This window comes from Syzygium oleosum, unplaced genomic scaffold (assembly GCF_021117445.2).
Source record: "Syzygium oleosum isolate NSW1041296 unplaced genomic scaffold, Sole_v2.1 Sole_v2.21, whole genome shotgun sequence".
Classification (NCBI taxonomy): domain Eukaryota; kingdom Viridiplantae; phylum Streptophyta; class Magnoliopsida; order Myrtales; family Myrtaceae; genus Syzygium; species Syzygium oleosum.
Window position 1 is genome coordinate 4,142,407 of NW_026607505.1, and position 20,941 is coordinate 4,163,347.

The 20,941-nt window shown below is 39.7% G+C and overlaps 3 protein-coding genes across 5 annotated transcripts; 2 read left to right on the forward strand and 1 right to left on the reverse strand.

The window, feature by feature from the left end:
- Positions 1-7,295: 7,295 nt before the first annotated feature.
- Positions 7,296-10,758, forward strand: LOC115671196 (translation machinery-associated protein 22). The gene is made up of 7 exons (XM_030592684.2): positions 7,296-7,655; positions 7,883-7,984; positions 8,478-8,542; positions 9,182-9,263; positions 9,363-9,430; positions 9,520-9,603; positions 10,099-10,758. The coding sequence occupies exons 1-7, from the start codon at positions 7,508-7,510 to the stop codon at positions 10,153-10,155; spliced, it is 606 nt and encodes a 201-aa protein (XP_030448544.2). The 5' UTR covers positions 7,296-7,507; the 3' UTR covers positions 10,156-10,758.
- A 958-nt stretch (positions 10,759-11,716) lies between these two features.
- Positions 11,717-15,249, forward strand: LOC115671186 (UDP-sulfoquinovose synthase, chloroplastic). 2 transcript variants are annotated; one of them, XM_030592673.2, is made up of 3 exons: positions 11,717-11,871; positions 12,732-13,816; positions 14,555-15,249. In XM_030592673.2, exons 2-3 carry the CDS (start codon positions 12,770-12,772, stop codon positions 14,954-14,956), a joined length of 1,449 nt encoding a protein of 482 aa, XP_030448533.1. In that variant the 5' UTR covers positions 11,717-11,871; positions 12,732-12,769; the 3' UTR covers positions 14,957-15,249. The 2 variants fall into 2 exon arrangements, with proteins under 2 accessions (XP_030448533.1, XP_030448531.1); XM_030592671.2 differs by having other exon boundaries at positions 11,727-11,871; positions 12,726-13,816.
- Positions 15,250-16,874: 1,625 nt separating this feature from the next.
- Positions 16,875-20,633, reverse strand: LOC115671346 (uncharacterized). Of its 2 annotated transcripts, XM_030592892.2 has the most exons (7): positions 20,450-20,633; positions 20,118-20,236; positions 19,539-19,621; positions 18,477-18,598; positions 18,215-18,379; positions 17,886-17,979; positions 16,875-17,456 (listed from the first exon to the last, which is right to left on the reverse strand). In XM_030592892.2, the coding sequence occupies exons 1-7, from the start codon at positions 20,499-20,501 to the stop codon at positions 17,210-17,212; spliced, it is 882 nt and encodes a 293-aa protein (XP_030448752.2). In that variant the 5' UTR covers positions 20,502-20,633; the 3' UTR covers positions 16,875-17,209. The 2 variants fall into 2 exon arrangements, with proteins under 2 accessions (XP_030448752.2, XP_056176713.1); XM_056320738.1 differs by lacking the exon at positions 20,450-20,633 and having other exon boundaries at positions 19,539-19,702; positions 20,118-20,217.
- Between the last annotated feature and the right edge of the window lie 308 nt (positions 20,634-20,941).

Sequence of the window (20,941 nt, forward strand, 5' to 3'; positions counted from 1 at the left end):
GCTATGTTTTAGAAATGGGAAAATGGGGAATGTATAGGTATTTGAAAAGTAGAGGTGTTCGATATGAAAATAGAATCGAATCTCGAGTCACGAAAAATAATAAGATGAGAATCGAAAGCTTGATGGGAAAATCGATTCGCTCAAGCCTGTTTGTTATACTGGTGGTGGATTGTAGCCGTGGCTTATTGTGGTTGTGAAGTGTTGAGATTTGTGTGTCTGTCGATGCATGTTTTGAAGCTACAATGTCCAAATATTCGGCAAAGGCGGCTCTTTGAATTGCCGGAAGCGGTTGTAGCCATAAACGACTTTGCGGTGGTAAAGTGTTTGAAAAAAAAAATAAAACAACCATTTTCACAGTTGAATCTGTTGCGGATAAATTGTACCAAACGAACCCTTAATCAAAGTTAAAGCGCCATGTTTAAGAAAGCTTCTTTTAGTGTCGCTAAGTCGAATTCTGAATTTTTTGTTAGTATGTAACGAAATCAATCTTTAGAAACAATTACAACTATTTTGCGTAAATATACCAATTTTTTAGGAGGAACTTTAATGTTATTTTTCATACGATAGAATGGAATGTAAAAAAAAATTGGAATGCCGAGGATATTGATTTGCGTAATAAGATTGTTTAACTTATGATTTACACTATATTTTCATCTAATTAAAATGAAAGTACTATTATAATCATGTATATGATGGATAAAAGATGATCTCCGAAATATTCTTTTGAAGTCAATAATTAATCAAATGCTGATGGTGATAGTAATTATTAAATTGAAGCATGGAAAACAAATTGATTTGCACAAACGAGTGCAATGTTTTCAATTTATAATTCTCGAATCTTAATTTCCATAACTAATCTACACTCATAACCAGAAATTACCATATAATTGATCGCCTAATCACGAATAACAATTTCGTAACATATAATAATGCATCACAAAGATTCCCGGCTGACTTTTTTTAAGTTAAAAAATACGTTAACTGGTATTTCATTAATGTAAGTTATATTAATCAATAATTGATTTTTTTGGATAATTATTTTCGTGAAAAATAGTATATATCCCACCAACAAATTTGGGCCGTTCCTTCCGACCGCATAAGAGTCGATCCGTAAGTACGATATGTAGGTTGTTAAATAAATTAGTTTTTTTTTTTTTTTAGATTTGCTAATTAAATTACTGGCTGTTTGGGATCTCTCTCGTTCTCGTCCTGGATATTGTTTTTTGGGGGAAGGAAAGCTCGTGAGGTCTTGTTGGTGTCGGAGGACGAGGACAGCGGACAATCGGACATGGCATCTTTCCAGCCAGGCATGGATGAATGAGTGCTGCACGACGATTCGTACTAACAAAAAGAGAGTGAGGAAATGGCTATTTCGAAATCTAGTGGCTCGCCAAATCATGAGGTCAGAATTTCAGGAAATTGCGGTTTTTTTTTCTTTTGAGAAGACTTCTATTTTAAATGCTTTTCGGCTTGCTAGACAGTTCAACAAAGAGAGAATCACGAATATTCCGTTACGGGAAAAATAATATAAATGATTCATAAACTTCGACAGTAACGTGATTTATGAACTTTTAATTTATTCGATCACAGAACTTTACCCTCAATGTGTAGTGTGGTCCCTGAACTTTTAATTTGCTCAATGTGACTTCTGAACTTTTGGTACATGTTCAATCTAGTGTCAGCATTTTATGAAAATGTTCAATGTTGTCGATATGCTTGAATTAATGGAAGGACAATACTAAAAATTTTCATACAGTTTGTGGAGTAAATTGAACATGTAAATTAAGAGTTCGGGGATCATATTACACATTAGGCCAATATTCAATGACCATTTGTGTCATTATCCCTATAGCATATCATTCAAGAGGATTGTAATTAAGGGTGAGCATGGTTCGGGTGGGCGGTTCCCGCATTAGAACCGAGAACCGTCCACTAAGGACCGGTTCCGAAAAATTAGAACTGGGAACCTCTCATTGGTTCGATCGATCCACCCGGAAACCGGACCAATTGGACCGGCGGTCCTATCCGGTTCCCGGATGGGTCCATGGAATCGGTCCCACTAGCCAAGAACGGAGACGGAAAGACGAAGATGGAGACGGAGATGGAGAGTCGAAGACGGTGAGGTAAGCATCGACCGAGAAGAGTGAGAAAGTGAGAGTGAGCGTGAGCGTGAGACGAAAGAGATAGAAGGTGTTTCTCGGCTCAATGTGAGGCTGTGAACGTCAAGCGAGTTAGGTTTAATTTAGGGATTTATGATTTTTCTTTTTTAAAAAAATTTAAAATTTTAATGAATATTATATATTATATTTATTATTATATTACCAGTCCGGTCCGGATGGACAAGCCGGCGGTTCCACGCCTAGAAACGGAAATCAGACAGGTACCCACCGGTTCCCAAAAATTGGAACCGGGAACCAGATCAGCTCCCTTAGGAACAACCAGTTTTGGGCGGTCCCAGCGGTTCCCAATTCTTTTGCACACCCCTAATTGTAATCAAAAGAAAAAAAAATAAATTATGGAAAGAATATACAAATGATGGTTAATTAAGCTTTTTTTACCCTCTCCGATGGCAATGGATGTGGTCCTCTCTAGGGGCAAGCGTCGGTCGAGATTCAATATAGGAATCGGCCGAACTAATTTAGGCTCCATTGGTTCCATAGAAAATGAATAACCTGGAAACCATTTTCTTAAAAATGATTGCTCGTAGTGCTTACAAAAATGAATGAACAAAAAATATTTTCATCATTCACGAAAATGTTTAGACATTAATTGCTGTCCATAAATAAAATATTTTCCATCAACTAATTATTTCAAGCGATATAAACGATCATCGTTTTCATTTTTCGTGAAGCCAACGGAGCCTTTGATTCCGTTTGTTTGAAAAAAAAAAAGTGTTTTTAGGAAATTGTTTTGCGATTTCCAGTATTTTGATGACGGAGAACTAATCGATCTATAGAATACATTTTCCATGGATTGAAAAGTGTAAGCTTAGATTGAAGGAAAATGAGTTCATTTTCTGGTAAGAAGGAAATCAATTTCTCTAAACCACCAGATAAATGAAGGTTAACAAATTTCCTTGAAAATGATATCCATGGAAAACAATTTCCCTGTATTACGAACTTTTTCAACGAAGCAAAACACACTTTCAAATTCGGTTTTTCAGATAACCGGGTATGTTCATGGGTTAAAAAAACCTGGAACCGGCAAGATCTGGTTCGGTTGCTCCGTTCAGGCCTCGAAGCCACCGCCCATTCTACGGAGGAATCGAACCGACTGGGGCCGTTCTCGGACCAGTGAAGGCGGTGCGTTTGTCTCCTGCTTTCCAAAGATTCCCACTCCATTGGACGGACGCCCAAAAAGTGAAACGGGAATGGCGGGCTCCTCCTCGAATTCTACACTCGAGTGCACCGAATACACATGATGTTCCAAGCGCCCCATTGCATCACAAGAAAAGGAATAAAAAGGCCAAAGTCGCAATTATTAGTCCATCAAATCTAACAAGGACTTGTTAACGAGTGATTTTTAGACACTTGTTTAAATATGCTTGATAAAAATTTATATCTATTCTGATACTCTGAGTTACACATAACACGAGGGAGGCAATACACCGAAAATTTTTAAGTTTTCCTGAAGTGGGTATTCAACAAGTGCCCACAAGTCACTCAATTCATTAATTAATTTTCGTATCATAAGAAGTTGCAAACGGGTACATCTGTACCATACTCACCCAAATTAATCTTCGTGTCATAAAATATCACAGCTTAGTAAATTCGTGCCACATTTACCCCTAATAGCTCGGTGTGCATGACTTGACCATTCGATCATTTCTTTCTTTCTAGTGTGAGATATAAAACATGATTAGCATGTAGCTGTATGGTGGTCATATGATGTGGTCACCTCCAATCGATGCCGTGGGCCGTGCGCATAGTCTACTTCATTTGCTGTGCCACTCGCAGTAGTGGGTGATACTATCAAAGAGACAAGGTTCCTAAAACTTGAAAAAGAGATAGAATTCCGCAAAACACACCGTACGAAAGTATGTAATTTTTCAATGAGACAATATCTATTAAGTATATTTGATTCATGAATTTGTTAAAGCAATGCAATTCATGAACGCAAGAGATGAATGATCATTAAATTGAAATAATAGAACTCCCAAAGCATAAACCTGAACCTTCTCAGCTAGATATTCTTCGGGAAGAACAAAAAGAAAAAGAAATTATACATGAACAGATTCAGAGCAATCGCCGGATTGTCACTTCCTCTTGGGAGGAGAGTCGTCGATCCCCACTCGTGACAGTGAGCACATAAAAAGAGATTCAGACACTGGCACTCCCCACTCACGCACCAAGAGAGAGAACACCGGCAGCAAGGGGGCGAGAACCTTTGCAACACATTCACGGTGACGGATGACCGGAGAGTTAGCCGGCGACCGCGATGGTGATCAGGCAAGCGCTGAGCCAATGCGGGTGGCACAGCTGAAACTTGAGTACCCAAGAGTTCGCTTTGCGAGCTTTTGTGGTGAAGAAGTAACGAGAGATAGAGATAGAGATAGAGAGTGATTCGAAGAAGATTGAGAGAGCGAATTTTAAGGCTTCTTAAGTTAGGGTTTGAGAAACCATTAGCGACTAAGTGTGATTTTATATTTCGATGATTCGATTTTCAAACCGAATCGAACTGATAAAATCCGAACCGGCGAAAAGAAAGGTGGTTTTTTTTTTTTCCATTATCCGAACTGAAAACCGAACCGAACCGAATCGAAAATGCATGAAATTTAGGTTCACTTCGGTTTTCGATTCGGTTTTCCAGTTTGGTTCCAACACCCCTAAGATTTAGTGATAGCAAAATGATCAAATCTAATCTGTTATTATTCCATAATATATATATATATATATATATACTTTTGTTTCCCCCTGTTATTTGGGAGAGGGATGATTATTAAGGCATTCGATGCCCATGAACTCTCGATGCGATTGGATTCAATTTGTTAGGTACGCAGTTTTCATTTCGATCTCCTGTTTAAGTGGATCTTGAATGGTAGGTAGTTCATCAAGCGAGCATCTTGGGAATGCTAGGTGCAAAACCAGGATTCATTTTTTTAAAAGAAACCAAAAGCATTATATCATAATTTGTTAATAGTCAATTGGGCCATCCCCGGTTTGCTTCCACGGAATCAAGATGAAATCGAACCCTACGTTATTTTTACACGACCCAAAAGTGTATTGACGGTGTATCCTTTGGTGCGCAAGTTTAGAATATGCTGAACCACCACATGGATATGCCCCCAAAATATCCTACTATCTTTATTGGTCGATTCTCATCTTGTTTTATGCTTTGAGTTCAGATGTGAATCTCTCCATTTGAGTCCCTTCTTAGCTTTAGGTGCATGAAGAGTAGCCAAAGCTATGTTTTGAGTTTTCTAAAATTTTTATTGAGTTGTAGTTGGCGAGTTCGCCGAGCACCTGTGATCTCCCTCCAGCATGACCCTCGATGATTTCTCGAATCGATGTCCAACTACCGTGAGTCGTGGAAATGATGTTTTTCGGATTAAGATGCATTGATTCATCTCTTTCGGGGTTGGTCAGTGTCCGTCGCGAGATTTGATTAACTATTAAGATCGATTTGAACAAAGCTTTTCATGACTTTTTACGTGACTTTCGATTCACCATATTTTAACCTTTTATTTTATTTTTTGTGATCATTATGAATGCGATAAAATGCCTCAAAAAATACAAGCAAGTCAAATGACAAAACGGGACGGTACGAGCAACTAGCCAATCAATAAATCATCTTTCAAGATCGCTTTCCACTCCTCTATGCTAGTACCGGTAGTGGGAGAAAATTATATGTTATATTATATTAGAGCCATGTCAGATGACCCGATATAACAAAATCAATAACAATTTTTTAACGCGAGATACTAATAATAAGCATATCGTTTAATAGAATATGAGAACTATTATCTTGGTGATACCTGTAATTCTCCCCCAATATCGTTATTATCCGTTGGGGAAATTTCAAGGTACCTCCAAATTGAATGCATTTTATGAAAAGAGTCTCCAAAGTAATAATTGTCTCAAATGACCTCCCGATTGAACCACCGTATTCAAAATGACCCTTGCCTCATCACCGGTGATTAAAAAAGCACCTCTCGGCGATCAAGTGCCGATCAAGTGCCCCTTTCTTATCACACGACGGGGGCATTTTTATCCCAGAAATACATTTCCCCCCAATTAAACCCCAAAAACAAAACCCTAAAATTCCTCCTAAAATGGGAGCACAACAATAGGAGCAACATGCACAACGACATGAATGTTGCCAATGAAATTGCCCAATCTTTGGATATGGCATGACATTCGATCCCAAATGAATGAAAAGATCGCATGGCCCATATTACGCCCCGAATTGCATTTTTTCTGTGGATCGGGCGTGTTGGGCTCCTGGCATTATTGGGGGCCCGGTCCAATGAACGAGGGCCCATTTGGCCCATCATGAGAATTGCTGCTATTCTAGTTATAGTTATGTATAAAATTACACTCATAATCACGAAACCGAAGTTAAATTGGAACTCAGTTGAATGTGAGGGTGCTGGAGAATGAGTTTGGAATTTAGTTGGTGAGTTCCCCAAAGTTCAAACTCGATTGATTATATCACTAGGAAATCAACTTTCTTCTAAAGTATGCCAAGCTACATAAGCAATCATATGTTAATAGAAAATTAACTTTCTATTAACATATTTAATTAAGATGTTCACGTTGACTCTTACGTGGCAGCACCCTATATTCACCAGCAAGCCCAATTTGAAAAGGAAAAATAGGCTACAAACGGTTTTAACTTGATCGAGCGAAAAGAGCCGAGTTTCATTGTGGCATAATCTATCACCATATCGAGGGTCGTTATTGTTGCCACATAACCAAGGGATGCTGGTAACCCTCGCCGACAAATCTATAGCGAGGATCCTCGTCGACAGATTTGTAACTTTTTGTTTACATCAACAATGTTAAAAAAATCGATTTTTCTTACATTTTTAGGGTAATTTTGTTTATGAGGCCAGCCAAAATATGAAATATTATCCAAATTTCAATGTGTTAAAAATTACATGTGCATTCATGTGTCAAATGATTATATATCGTGAAAATTTCAGACGTTACCCGATAAGAAAATGTTAAATGCATCCGTCATAAGATTTAGATTAAGATTAAGAAAAAAAAAAGCTAAAAAAAAAAGTATGAAATTTAGATATTCTCTTGGTCGGTTATTGCAATTTCTTCACCAAAAGAGGAACCCGATTGCGCTCCTAGGACGACAAGCACCAGAAGTGGTTTTGCAGCATCAGGCGCAACATAGTTGTCGCCAAAAAATTCGAACTTTATACGCTGACAACGAAACCCACCTCTCTCTCTCTCTCTCCTCGCTCCTTCCTTCTTCGTCGATCGGTTCTTCCCCAGTCTCTCTCATCGCAAACCCCACGAGCAGCTGAGCTCGTGATCTGCTGCGACCCCAGCAAATGGCGGAGAAACCCCAGCCCGTCAAAGTCCCGTACTGCGCCGCCTGCTCTATGCCCGCCGAGTACTGCGAATTCGCCCCCGATTTCGAGAAATGCAAGCCCTGGCTCCTCCAGAACGCCCCCGAGCTCTACCCAGATCTTCTCAAAGGTGAAATTGTTGTTGCTGCTCCCAGTTATGATTGCCCTTTTCTTTTCTTTCCTTTCTTTTTAGAGATTGAGTCGTGTTCGTGATCTTGGGTTCTAGGGTTGTGGGTTTTTCGGGGTTGTTTTGCGTCTTTCGTGCGTTTCTTGTTTGATATGAGCTGGGGTACGTGGAATGTCTCGATAGTGATGTGGGTTTTTTTGGGCTTTTGTGTGATGGTGATTGATGTGCAGAGGCTGATGAGAAGGAGGCTGATAAGGTGTCTGAGCAGCTCCAGTCAGTCGGAATCTCCTCTAGCGGCAGTAGAGACGGCGCCGCTTCCACCGCCCCTCGCGGTGAGCTTCTTCTCTTCTTTTCAGATAATTCTTCTGAGGGGGAAAAAAGGTTCGAGGATTATAATCTCCAAGCATTGCTTGACGGATTGGTTTCGAAGGGGCCTAGTAGAAAAAATGTTATGCTTGTGGCTAGCTTAGCTGATTTTTGGATTGATTTGCAAATTCTATTCAAATATGGATGGAAAAACTATTGATTCATTTCGCTCGAAAATATGATTAGTATGCCTGCAAATCTTAAAACTATGAGCATGCTTTGTGTAATCCTGGTTTGTTACGGTTGGTAGATTGCTTTTCTTCAGTAGATTGCAAAGTCTAATTTGGAGGAGTGAACTCATTGAACAATGACAGTGCTGTGGTTATAACCTGCGAGATAAATTCCATCTCCAGGCGGCAGCATCTTTCTCCTTCAAAGAGTGTTATTATTTTAACATGCGTATGTTATCTGGTCGGATAGAGTAATTTGCTGAACTTCATCATATCATTCCCACTTCAGGGGATTCTTCTTCGAATAAGCCAGAAGAAGTGAAACGTCTACCTGGCGGAAAAGTTAAGAAGAAGGTAAGACACTGAATATGGATCTCAGTGCATTGAACCACAATTATGGTGAAGGCGTTTCTCTTGATGATTTATCCCGAATAATTTTGCATAGTGATTACACAGTGAGTCCTTCAGAGATGTTCTTAGAGATGCAACATGTATCTGTTTTCAATTCTTGCAATTCCTTTTAGAGGACGTTTTATTCATTTTCCTGATTAGACATGTCTACCAGTTTGGTTGACATCTCTGTGTTTTTTATTATTACTCTGTTTGCTATAAAGTTTGATCTCATGAGCAGCAACTTGTGATACTTCTCGCAAACTAGGGATGGCATGGGTTGGTTATCAGTTGTGATCTGTACCTATTGCTCTCATGTCTCTTTCTAACAGAGAAGACCTGATTTTATAGCGTGCCTGTGCGCATTGTATGTATGTAAGGGTGGGCATGCGTTTGTGTATTTTTGGCTGTCAATTGTATAGCATATATGAGGTTCAGTACAAATATAGAACAGCAAATCTTGCTTTGCCCGCCCTTTTATCTGAAATATATATTTCTCGTGCCTTAGTTGCTTGCTGGTATTTATCAGTTATACTGTTCCCTTACCTCTTATATAGAACTCTCATAAAGAAGTGCATTAGTAACAACAATGACATTATGTAGGATAAGCAAGAAGTTGTGATCGAAAAGGTCATACGTAACAAGCGCAAATGTATCACTGTTGTCAAAGGACTTGAGCTATTTGGTGAGTAATATGCTTTTCCTTTCACATTCATAGTAGGTGGCTGATAATTCATCGGTAAGTTTAAGCTTGTCAGTCAATTTACCATGTGTCTCATCTCAGGCATTAAACTCAGTGATGCTTCAAAAAAGCTAGGAAAGAAGTTTGCAACCGGAGCATCAGTTGTCAAGGTAAGTGAAATTGCATGCATTGGTGCTTCAATGCTCTTATTAATTCATGTTGATTCTCTGAAGGACTTATTAATTGGCGGTCATTTTAGGGACCGACTGACAAGGAGCAAATTGATGTTCAAGGAGACATATCCCTTGATATTGTGGAGTTCCTCACAGAAACCTGGCCTGATGTAATTCCCTTTGACCATTATCTTTGTTGTAATATGCGACAGCTTCAAGCTATTTCAGAGGAATATAGTTATATTTTTCCTTTTGTCCCTCTTTTCTGGAATCAACGAAAGCACGGTCATCTTAAACATGAAGGTCAGGAATGATCATCAAACTAATGGCTGGTGTTTAGAGAGTTTAATCTTTGCTTTAGCTGCTCCTGGTTGTGTTAAATTGAGAGCTGTGAGAGAGGTAGATTACATTGCTAGTGATACTCCTGGTTATTTGAGCTAGCTAAATCAGCCTGTCTGCTCTTAGCCTCACGATTTGCAACTTATATACCTTCACTGGTTCTGTTGATTTCTGATGATGAAAACGAACTGGCTGCTATGTCTTTATTATATGCTTGTCACATGGTGACGTTATTTGCCTTTTGCCATCTTCGAACCATTCATTAAGCTTTGACTATGCATATTAGCTTACAACCGATATTGGCCCTTTTTTTCTGTGAAATATAGGTGCCTGAGGCTGCTATATACTTCATTGAAGATGGAAAAAAGGTCCCAGTGGTTTGAGTTGAAGTTGTTCCCTGAGTGATCTGGTTGGTTTCGTGACATAAACACAAGCTGGAGAACCGCTGTGCTTGTGATTGGAGCACCTTATGTTGAGCGGCCACAGCTAATTTTAAGGAAGAACTCTGTGCTGGAGATGTTGAATATTTATAGGTGTTGATTCTCCAGCAGCTTTTGAACTTGTCATAGTTATAGTTCTGCAGTTTTATTTTGGGTTATATATATACACGAAAAGGATGAGCTTCTTATCTTACCTTTACTACGCCATACGATCTCGTGTTGGTACTCGCTGCTCAGCTGAGTTATTGAAGGAACATTTCTGTTCCCGTGCTCGAGGAGCTGAGCTGATCTCTGCTGGTTCTTGGTGAAGTCTGAGATCCGATTTGTGGGTACTGTAGAAAAATTGCAGATCATCATCCTGTTATCTTGTGCTTTGCCTCGATATTTCTTAGCATATGGACTTACTAATTAGTAGCATCAACTTGGCGACTATGTAACATGATGGCACATCATGAAACTAATGTCTCTGTGCTCTGCATAGTTATGAGCATAGATTGGACTATGGACCGGCCGATCTATGCATGCAATTTCGCCATCGTTATTCAATATTATAGCATGATCTGTGTAACATTATATGGTGTGGCCTAGGCAATTTCGCAGTGAAATGCAGAGACTAAATCGATGCCAAGCCGGGCCAAGAACTGTGGTTTATCTCGCTTTATCTGTCTGTCTGATTTTGGGGAATTTCAGGCGCTCTTACTGACCCAAAACCTTGTAGATATGGTAGTATTTCTCTATGTGGTTAGATCAAGTGCTGGTAAGTTTCGTAATCGAGATAGCAACATTCTCAACTTTTACGGTACTAAAAAAATATCCTTAGCCACTACGCCCGTGACCCGCCTCGACACTTGTCAACCCTTTTTGCTAGCATGTATTTTGCTCGATTATCAAAGACCGGTCACGGATCGATATGCCATATGAAATGTAGATCATCTAAGTGTTGTCGGATGATCTGATATGAAAATGTAGATCATCTAAGTGTTGTCGGATGATCTGAGGATGCAAAATACCCTTGATCTCTTGCATAGGTACAATGAATGATAGAGGCTCTCTTGCATAGTTACAATGAAGCGTTAGAGGCTTACAATGAACTTGAACGAAATGCATTCACCTTTTCAACGAAGTAGCGGATAGTATAAATAATTTGAAAAATATTTTCTAGAAAATATTTGCTTATATCGTTTACAAAAATGACTAAATGAAAAATATTTTCATCGTGCACGAAATTATTTAAACATAAATTATTATTGATAATGAGAAGATATTTCAATAAATAATTATTTCAAATGATACGAATGGTCATTTTTAAAATTAAATATTTTTTAAATCAATTATTTTTCTCGGGTTTTTCAAGTCCATGTAAAGTATCGGGCTCGACCCGATTCGGGCCTCCGACCCTGGAAAAGACAGCACTAAGGGAAAAAACAAACAGAAAAACTTGTCTGTCATCGGATAAACCGACAGACCAAAAAAAAAAAAAATCGGATAAACCGAATATGCCCCCCTCTTCTTCGTGGGATTCTTCTTCTAGACTTCTTCGTCTTCCTCTCGAGCTCAATGAAAGCCTCAACGCTTGGGGAAAAACCCTATGTAGCATAAGATCCATCGTCATTTCGAAAGGCGGTTGCTTTCTCTATAAGTTCCTGTCTCTTCCTCAAGGTGATCAATCTTTCCTGCTCAAGCTTTAGTCGTAGCCGTTAAAGTCAGAATTTTTTCTTTTCTTTTGATTGATCCCATTAGTTTCTTGATGTTCAGGAGCTTTCGTGTTTGGTATTATGGCCTCTTAGGAGGGCTTAAAGTTTAATATTGGTTTTAATTCGTGTATTGGTGTTCTGGGTAGTCGCGTTTATTGGCTGGGATGGTGACTTCTTTTGTTCATCTGGTGTTGTCAAAGTGATTATCCTGTGCGAGTACAGGATTAGTGTTAGCCCACATCAGGGTGTACATGCTTCGTTTCTCGTTTGGTCTTTCGGTTTCTTTGATTGATGCAAGTTCCAAATTTGCTTGGTTGAGAGTAATGTGGGTGGACATGCTGGAGGCTATTGGATTGCTTAATCCCAAAATGCTGGAGAAAGTCAATTCGGAGCGAGCATCTCAGATGCACTCTCAGAAATGTGAGCTCTGGCGCCAGAACTATGCTAGCATTTAAACAATGCAAACAAAGAATAAGCAATCCTCTGTTCGTTCCAATCAGCCAGGCTAATCACTGGTCATTGGAGTTGTGTAGTTATGGTATATGATGATTGCTTATCCTTTGGTTGCCTTGTTTGAATGTTGACATAGTTCTGGCGCCAGAGCTCGCATTTCTGAGAGTGCATCTGAGATGCTCGCTCCGAATTGACTTTCTCCTGCATTTCAAAATTAACCGGTTTGAATTTCCTGAACTGGAGCTACTTATTCTTTCGGGTATTTGAGTCAGGAGCTAAATTTCGTGGCTCAAGGGGCAGTATTTTGCAGGTTTTGGTGAACTGCAAGTACCGTGGCTTATTTTCTTGCTAATTTGTGTCCTAAAGTTTCAGGTACATGTGCTCAGTAGTGGGAGGAAAATAAGACCAATATGGCTCATCTAGTTTCAACATCATGCTCTTTGAAGATCTCTGCCACTAATAAAGCGTTCCCTCAAAGATCAAATCAGGGTCCAACTGCATTTCCTTCTTCTTGGGCTTTACAAAGTTCAAAAAGTCCATACGAGAGTCTTATTTCTCGACAAGAGAAGCATCAAAGAAAGTTTATTGTTCAAGCGACAGCAGTGCCTCTGAACCAACAGGCACCTACTCAAGCTGGTGCTAGCTCTTATCAGCACTCTAATGGTTCATCCAAGATGCAGCGAGTCATGATTATTGGTGGAGATGGTTACTGTGGCTGGGCCACAGCACTTCATTTATCCAACAAAGGATATCAAGTTGCCATTGTGGATAGCCTTGTTCGTCGTCTGTTTGACCACCAACTTGGTCTTGATTCCCTGACTCCTATTGCCTCAATCCACAACCGTCTTCGACGCTGGAAATCAATCACTGGGAAAGCTATTGAGCTTTACATCGGTGACATATGTGACTTTGAGTTCTTATCAGAGACCTTCAAGTCATTCGAGCCTGATGCTGTTGTCCATTTCGGAGAGCAGAGATCTGCTCCTTACTCCATGATAGATCGGTCAAGAGCTGTTTTTACGCAGCACAACAATGTCATTGGAACTCTTAATGTGCTCTTTGCTATTAAGGAGTTTAGAGAGGAGTGTCATCTGGTGAAGTTGGGCACCATGGGAGAATATGGAACTCCGAATATTGATATCGAGGAGGGTTACATAACTATCACTCATAATGGACGAACGGATACTTTGCCCTATCCAAAACAAGCTAGCTCCTTTTACCATCTAAGTAAGGTCCATGATTCGCACAATATAGCCTTCACTTGCAAGGCTTGGGGGATAAGAGCAACAGATTTAAATCAAGGAGTGGTTTATGGGGTGAGGACAGACGAGACTGAGTTGCATGACGAGCTCAATAACAGATTTGATTATGATGGAGTATTCGGAACTGCATTGAATCGGTTCTGTGTTCAAGCTGCAGTCGGTCATCCACTTACCGTGTATGGCAAAGGGGGCCAGGTAACAATCTTCTGCTTACAAAGAGCGTGGTTGTATCTCTACATGCCGATTTCACATTTCATCTTTTGACTGTTTTCATTCAACATAAGCAACAATAACCCAAATATATAAATTCTAAATGGTAAAGCTTTTACAGTTGCCTATGGACTTATTCATCAAGCTTCAATTGAAAGTACCTTCTCCATATGGCTCTCTTGAACTGTAATTGGTGTCTTTAGCTGTTTTGCGTTAAAAAAGACAAAATATAATGGAATGACGATCCCTATTTTTTTGTTTGGTAAACTGTGGAATGGAATGAAGATTCTTGTGTTTGGTTGTAAGAAAAAAATATTACGGGAATGGAATTGAATGGGATTTTCTAATTAGTTTAAATTGTATCTACTTGCATCAATCGTATAATAATTGAAATTTCTTAAATATAATGTAGAATTATCAAATCTTTAATATTAATCATATTTCATTAGTTATAATCTGATAACTGTAATTTACAATTATTTATCATGAAGTATTGGCATTCCTTTCAATGAAAGGGGCCATTCAAGCATTGCCATAACTTTGTCCGAAAGAAGCTAAAAGTTGGAGCTTTACTTCTCTCAACATTCAATCATTTATAAAGTGACTTTTGGACCTTGGATGTATTGTGGAGTGATCCATGTATTTCCATCTTCATTAATACCTTTTTCTTCATTAATCATTCTCTCTTTTGCGTTTCTTTGACCTTGTCCTTATACTTTGCAGACCAGGGGATACCTTGATATAAGAGATACAGTTCAATGCGTTGAGCTTGCTATTGCAAATCCAGCAAATTCCGGTGAGTTCCGCGTCTTTAATCAATTCACTGAGCAATTTTCTGTCAATCAACTTGCCGCCCTCGTTACAAAAGCTGGAGCCAAGGTTGGGCTTGACGTGCAAACCGTCAATGTCCCAAATCCAAGAGTAGAAGCAGAAGAACATTATTACAATGCCAAGCACACTAAGCTGATTGACTTGGGACTTGAGCCGCACCTTCTTTCGGACTCCCTCTTGGATTCACTGCTTAACTTTGCGATAAAGTACGAGGACCGGGTTGACAAGAAACAGATTATGCCCAGCATATCTTGGAAAAAGATTGGAGTCAAACCAAAAACTGTTGCGGCCTAATTTTCAATAGAGGTGATTTAGGGGGCAGACATGAAACATCAATCATAGATTTCTTCTTCCTTTCCTTTTGCCTTCACAGCTGTTTTCTTTTTTTCTTTATAAGCAGTGTTGTATCTTTCTCTCTTAATGCGGTCCTTATCGACTGTGGTGCAGTTCTCGCTGCCCAAGTCATAGTCGCTTATGTAGAATTATGAATTGGAAATGATTGTATGCCAGTAGTATAATGGGTGGACATATAGAAGAACAGCCTTTTCTCTTGTGCTTAGCGCACTTCTGGCGGGAGAGTTCATCAATATGTTGGGAATTGCAAGGTTCCATCTGACAGAAAGCAAAAACAGCAATCTTGTCCGGATATTCAAGGTTTTTGCTTCTTTGATTATTGGAAAAATTCCAAATAAATGCATGAAGTGCCTTTATTTTCTCAAATAAGGGCCTGAAGAAGTGGACTTTATGCCAAATAAGGACTTGAAGTGTCCTCATTTTCTCAAACAAGGGTTTGAAGTAGATTTTATTTTAAATAAGGATCTGAAGTGGCTATGTTTATTTCAAATAAGGACCCATCTTTCAAGATGGTAAGGGCATTTTTGTCTTTTAACTTTTTTTTGAATTTTTTTCCTTTTTTTTTTTTTCATTTTCTGGTTTCCCTTTGTTCTTGTCGGTGGCCGGCCACTAGCCATCGGCGAAGCCCGAGATGGGCTGGGCTAGGGTTGCCCTTGCCGGCACAGGCGAGGGATGGCCTCGCTCGGGCAAGGCGACCCTCGCCAAATCTGGATGAGGGTCACCTTGCCAGCTGCTGGCGAGGCACGGCCTTGCCTCGATCTCGCCTGTGGCTTTCGAGGGTGGCCTCACGCAGGGCGAGGGTCACCTCGCCGAGGTGAGACTGGCCTCGCCCATGGCCAGCGAGATCGTCCCTCCCTGGTTGCCGGCAAGGGTTCCCACCCCTTCCCGAGCTTCGCCAATGGCTAGCGACCGGCAAGAGCAAAGAGAAAAACAGAAAAAGGAAAAAAAAGAAAAGAAAAAGAAAAAGAAAAATAAAGGAAAAACAAAGAAAATTAAAATTGTCTTTGGACGAAAATGCCCTTGACCGGCCAGCGAACGGCGAGGTTAGGCCCTCATTTGAAACTTTCATGGTCACTTCAGGCTTTTATTTGATACTGGCATGTCACTTTAGGCCCTTATTTGACACTAAGTCCATTTCAGGCTCTTATTTGAGAAAACGAGAGCACTTCAGATCTTTATTTGGAATTTTCCCTTGATTATTTCAATTGCTATGCAGGAATAGATATTGTTCACGTATTTGGTCCAAAGCAGAGGTGTTTCCACAGGTCTAACCCTTATTTTTTTGGAAGGGAGGGGGGAGGGGATGGCTGTTTAGCTGTCTACATTTTCTTTATTCTGCTTCTGGATAAACCGGGGGAAAGGCAACTGATTCTACAACCTAACAAAAATGTCAACAACCATGTTAGGAAGCAGCCTAATTTTATGTAGAATCTCGTAGCTGGAGTTCATTTGTATAAGAAAAACATCATCCATATGTTTACTCAAACTGATCAGCGAAGAAGATGCTGCTTGTTTTCCACATATAATTGAAGAACTTTTGCCAGTTTAACTTCCAGTGCAAGTCTCAATGTTTTCCCAGTTAGATGACATATTGGGGGCGGGCTGCACTTTTCAGATTAGTTCTTCAAGGGTTTTCTTACATCTACACCAAAGAATTAATCCGCCAAAAGTTTCCAGCTGTTTGACAGCCACATTTCTGTTGCCAACTTGCCATTCAATGTGATCTCAATTGCACTTCCTCTTGGTTCTCCACAAACTCGACGATCGCACTTCCTCCTGGTTCTCCACAAACTAGACAAAAGAACTTCGGTCAATAATAGGGTGACCGTGACTAGTTTTGCTGTCAAGAATCATCAGATACACCAGAATAGACTTGCAATGACATCAAAGAATGACCTGCCTGTTACCAGTGCTAAGCTTGGCAGTTCTGTACAGTTGGCTTGAAACTTGACAAGTATTTTAAGGCTGTAATCATGCAAGTTGCGACATTTTTTTCACTGCATGATTTGTTTACTTTGCATTTGACTAGAAACATGATACCAAGTTGCATGATGGGTACATTTTTTCCAACTATGATGTCAATGCGCTTGAATAGCTCGGAAAGGTGAGGACAAGTGAGAGGAGTGCTTGTTTGCATGGCTCTGCCAGTCCTCATATTGGAAGTAAAAAAGGGCAGCAGAAGCGATGATGTTTTCACATCCTTGAATGAGGAGAATTTGCAGGTTTTGGTGGCAGAAATGGATTGACCGTGCTTTTGTTTGGACAACTATCAGTCTTCACAAAATCCAAGACAACAGAAGTTAACTCATCCTGATGCGAGGTGTATTCATGATCAGCTCCTTCTATGATGCACAGCTTGTGATTCGATATCACCTTGGCAAACTCCAGAGAATCTTCCGCCGGTACAATTTTGTCAATAGAACCATGAACAGTCAACACCCTACAATTACCAGCATAAGCACCCGAGTGTCATCGGAAAAATAACAAATTTAGTGACTGCTAGGAAATATCACAAGATTGCTAACTCAGTTCAATCAATTAATGGCCATGATAATCCGTATACTATTTAGCTGGAATAGAGAAAATAAACCAGATGAAGATGCATCGACCTAGCCATTACGAAAAGAAAAATTGTATGGACTTTCTCAGCTCATTAACGTGGGATGTAAAAGCCGGATTTGATTATAAACAGACAACCAAGATTATACACGTTTAAGGGTGTCCACTCTACTAGTCAGAGACAAACTTCCTATGTTAGAGATTGATTCTACCACAATACCAATCTACAGATTGCAAGAGAAAAGAAGAATTGACACCAGCTTTAGCAGATCAGATAAGATGCACCCTACCATACTACCATAATTCTGACCTGCAGTCTCTGGAAATAATTTGGGATGATGTGCAAGTATCAGTTGTAAGGCGGTCAATCAAACTTTCTTCTGTTACTCGATACTCGAACTTTCCTGCAAATGGACAAGAATGCACTACTATCTTTTAACTCTGGATCCTAAATCCTCTACAGCTCCATCAATTAGATGGTGAATATGCATGCGCAATAATAAGCTTCAGGTGGTGAAACCCTTTTCCAAAAGCATTGACTAACAGGTTACAAGCACAACAAAAGATTTCCACACTGCAATTAGAAACTCGACGACTTTAATAACAATACAAGTAGACTGAGTTGATAAGATAATTTACCTCTTTTATTCTTCACATCAATGAATCCATTCTTCTTGATCCTTTGCAGAAAATCTTTACCTAATCGACCTTCAATGCCTCTCTCCAGATTGAAACGTCCAGATATGTTGACTACAATATTTACGTCACTATATTTTGATGCATACAAGAGCACTACATTTCCTCCTGCAAACCCACCAGAAACGTAATGCTTTACTGAGGTTACTTCAGAATTACTGGAGGTTCATGTTTTCAAATATCCCAAAATACAGATAAAGTCAACCTTTGCTGTGTCCAATAATTGCCTTTATAAAACGTTTCTGCCCCAAGAAATGTTCGATTACAGCCCGTAAGTCATCAGCTTCTCTCCAATAGTTACCATACTGAAATGAACCTTCGCTTTCCCTGAGAGAGAGAGAGAGAGAGAGAGAGAGAGAGAGAGAGAGAGAGAGAGAGAGAGAGAGATGAATCAAAAGCACTTTAAGCACAAGATGAATTAAAGAAACCTTGCAAGAGCACTGATTTAGAGAAGCCAACTGCAGATAAACTATTGAATGTTCTCCAGCTTCAATATGAGCAACTAAAAATACAGATAACAGATAAATCAGTCCTTTTCAGCTGAACCCTGATCAAAGGAACTGCTTCAGTAAACTGATTATGGAGTTAGCAGATACTCAGCTAGTCAAAGATCAAGACGACTGTATATTTGGTGAATAACAGTAGCATATTTCCATGCAGGTCTTACCAAAAAAGGATTAAGTTATTTCAGTAAATACATTCGACCAACTCCAATAATTTTAACCATTAAGATCTTAGAAGATTTCTCAAAACCTTTATCACTTAGTTTTCGACTTTTCGGAAATATATTAGCCGATGAATTAGTAGTTGTTGTTCTTGTTTCTTTAGTACCTCGTCCTAAATAAGGATGGATGTCTTGAGCGTGACAACTGCTGGTGACAACAATCTGACATTGGAATGAAAATCCTCAATAAGCATTATGACATGAACTTGCAGAAATGAACCACATCATCTTTATGGGACTTTCTAATTCAATACTTAGATGACATGGGTTATAGAAAAATCAAGGAGCTTGAAACTTCAATACTCTGTCGATCAAATAATTCAAAAGTATTTATATATTTCAACCGTTATAAAGAATAAGATTTCAAAGCACAGCTAGGCTTCTTGTCGAAGAATCTCTAATGAGATCTGCGAAACCTTTTCTACTGGTCACAAAGCGCATAGCAGTGGGATAACCGCCTCTTTTGACACCATGGCATCCTCCGGAGAAAAATTATAAACTACTTAGCTCACCCATATCCTTATTTATCAAGAAATGACTCACCCGTTTCCTGCAAAGTCAAAACGGAAAGCGCTGATTCCCTCCCTCTCCAAAGCGCCGGCAAGGTTTACCATAGGAATGCGCTCCTGCGAAATAATCAGCATCACACAACATGATCAGCGTCGCATATGTTTTAAGAGAGTAAGTTCTTTGCAACCCACATTCAGCTGGAGAGTGTGATGACAATTTTATGGAAGGATTAATATACTGAAAACCAAGACATTCTCGGAAACTTTTACTTTGCAGAATGAAGGCGTAGATCTCTAAAAAGCAGAGGAAGAGCAATGTGGGACAAAGCATAATTGTATTATCAACTAATGATGTTGATGATGTTGCGGCTCGCATAAAGCATTGCATCCTATCCAAGGACTTCAAAAGTTTTAAAAGTCAATGTTAATTTAGGAGAATGTGTGCATCTACAAGACATCACCACACGTAGAAATCGCAACCAAATGCGGAAATATCGCCAATCTCATTTGTCTATCAACAAATTTCATAGAAGGAAGCTACAAAATGTAATTTTTCAGAACCAGTGGTCATCTTAGTCAGACTGGGATTGCAGCAAAAGTCAACATGACCAACCTTTGAAGACTGGAACCCATGACACAACACAACGAGCTCCTTCGACCCTGTCTCGTGCAATATGCCCACAAGATTCTCGCCGTGCCTGTTCGGTATAACGATTCTCCGTTCATGCATAACTACACAGAGAGAGACAACGACCCGAAACGATTCAAGCCAAGAGCTTTTCGAATACCCATCACAGCCCTCGCTTTTCTAAACGATGGGCAAGGACTCAAAATCACTAAGAACTCATCATGAATCCGAACTCGAGAAATTCAAAGAGAGAAGAGCTTCATCAGAATTCGCTCGCCGGGCTGAATTACTTGGTGAAGATGAGGAGCTGCCATTACCAGGATTGCCGACTCGTTCGGCTCGGAGCTGACTCGGCCGGGCCCGCGACATGGAGGAGGGAGCTTTCAGCTTGGAGCCCTCGGTGAATCCGATCCCGGCGAAAATGGAGAATGTATGGTGGGAAGTTGGAAAAATGGAACATTTAATTGAGGTCGTATGTGTAATTTCTCTCTCAGAGTCATACACAGCTTATGAATTTATGATCTACCTACGACAATGAAAGAATTGTTGGTTTCGAAACCTTATTATATTTTTAATAATTCGAGCTTAATTTGAGTTCAGATTATAAAGTTCAGAAGCCGACCTTGAGGAGTCAATCGCGATCGAGGTTGAGGAAGCGGTAGCGATCGAGATCAAGGTTACTTATCATAGGACGCTCGATGGACCTTCAAATGATTAAACTGCAAGTAGGACTCGAAATATAAAAAGGGTTTGAAGGCATGCATATTGGATGGAATTTCAAAGTGCTCTTACCACAAGTCCTAAATATT

Bases quoted from the DNA above. Each gene is read 5' to 3' on its own strand.
- LOC115671186 (XM_030592673.2), top strand. From the start codon at position 12,770: ATGGCTCATCTAGTTTCAACATCATGCTCTTTGAAGATCTCTGCCACT. The intron at 13,817-14,554 runs GTAACAATCTTC...TATACTTTGCAG, and splicing joins TGTATGGCAAAGGGGGCCAG to ACCAGGGGATACCTTGATAT.
- LOC115671196 (XM_030592684.2), top strand. From the start codon at position 7,508: ATGGCGGAGAAACCCCAGCCCGTCAAAGTCCCGTACTGCGCCGCCTGC. The intron at 7,985-8,477 runs GTGAGCTTCTTC...TTCCCACTTCAG, and splicing joins CGCTTCCACCGCCCCTCGCG to GGGATTCTTCTTCGAATAAG. The intron at 8,543-9,181 runs GTAAGACACTGA...GACATTATGTAG, and splicing joins GCGGAAAAGTTAAGAAGAAG to GATAAGCAAGAAGTTGTGAT.
- LOC115671346 (XM_030592892.2), bottom strand. From the start codon at position 20,501: ATGTCGCGGGCCCGGCCGAGTCAGCTCCGAGCCGAACGAGTCGGCAAT. The intron at 18,380-18,476 runs GTTGACTTTATC...GTGGGTTTGCAG, and splicing joins AATTATTGGACACAGCAAAG to GAGGAAATGTAGTGCTCTTG. The intron at 17,980-18,214 runs GTAAATTATCTT...GTCCATTTGCAG, and splicing joins TGATGTGAAGAATAAAAGAG to GAAAGTTCGAGTATCGAGTA.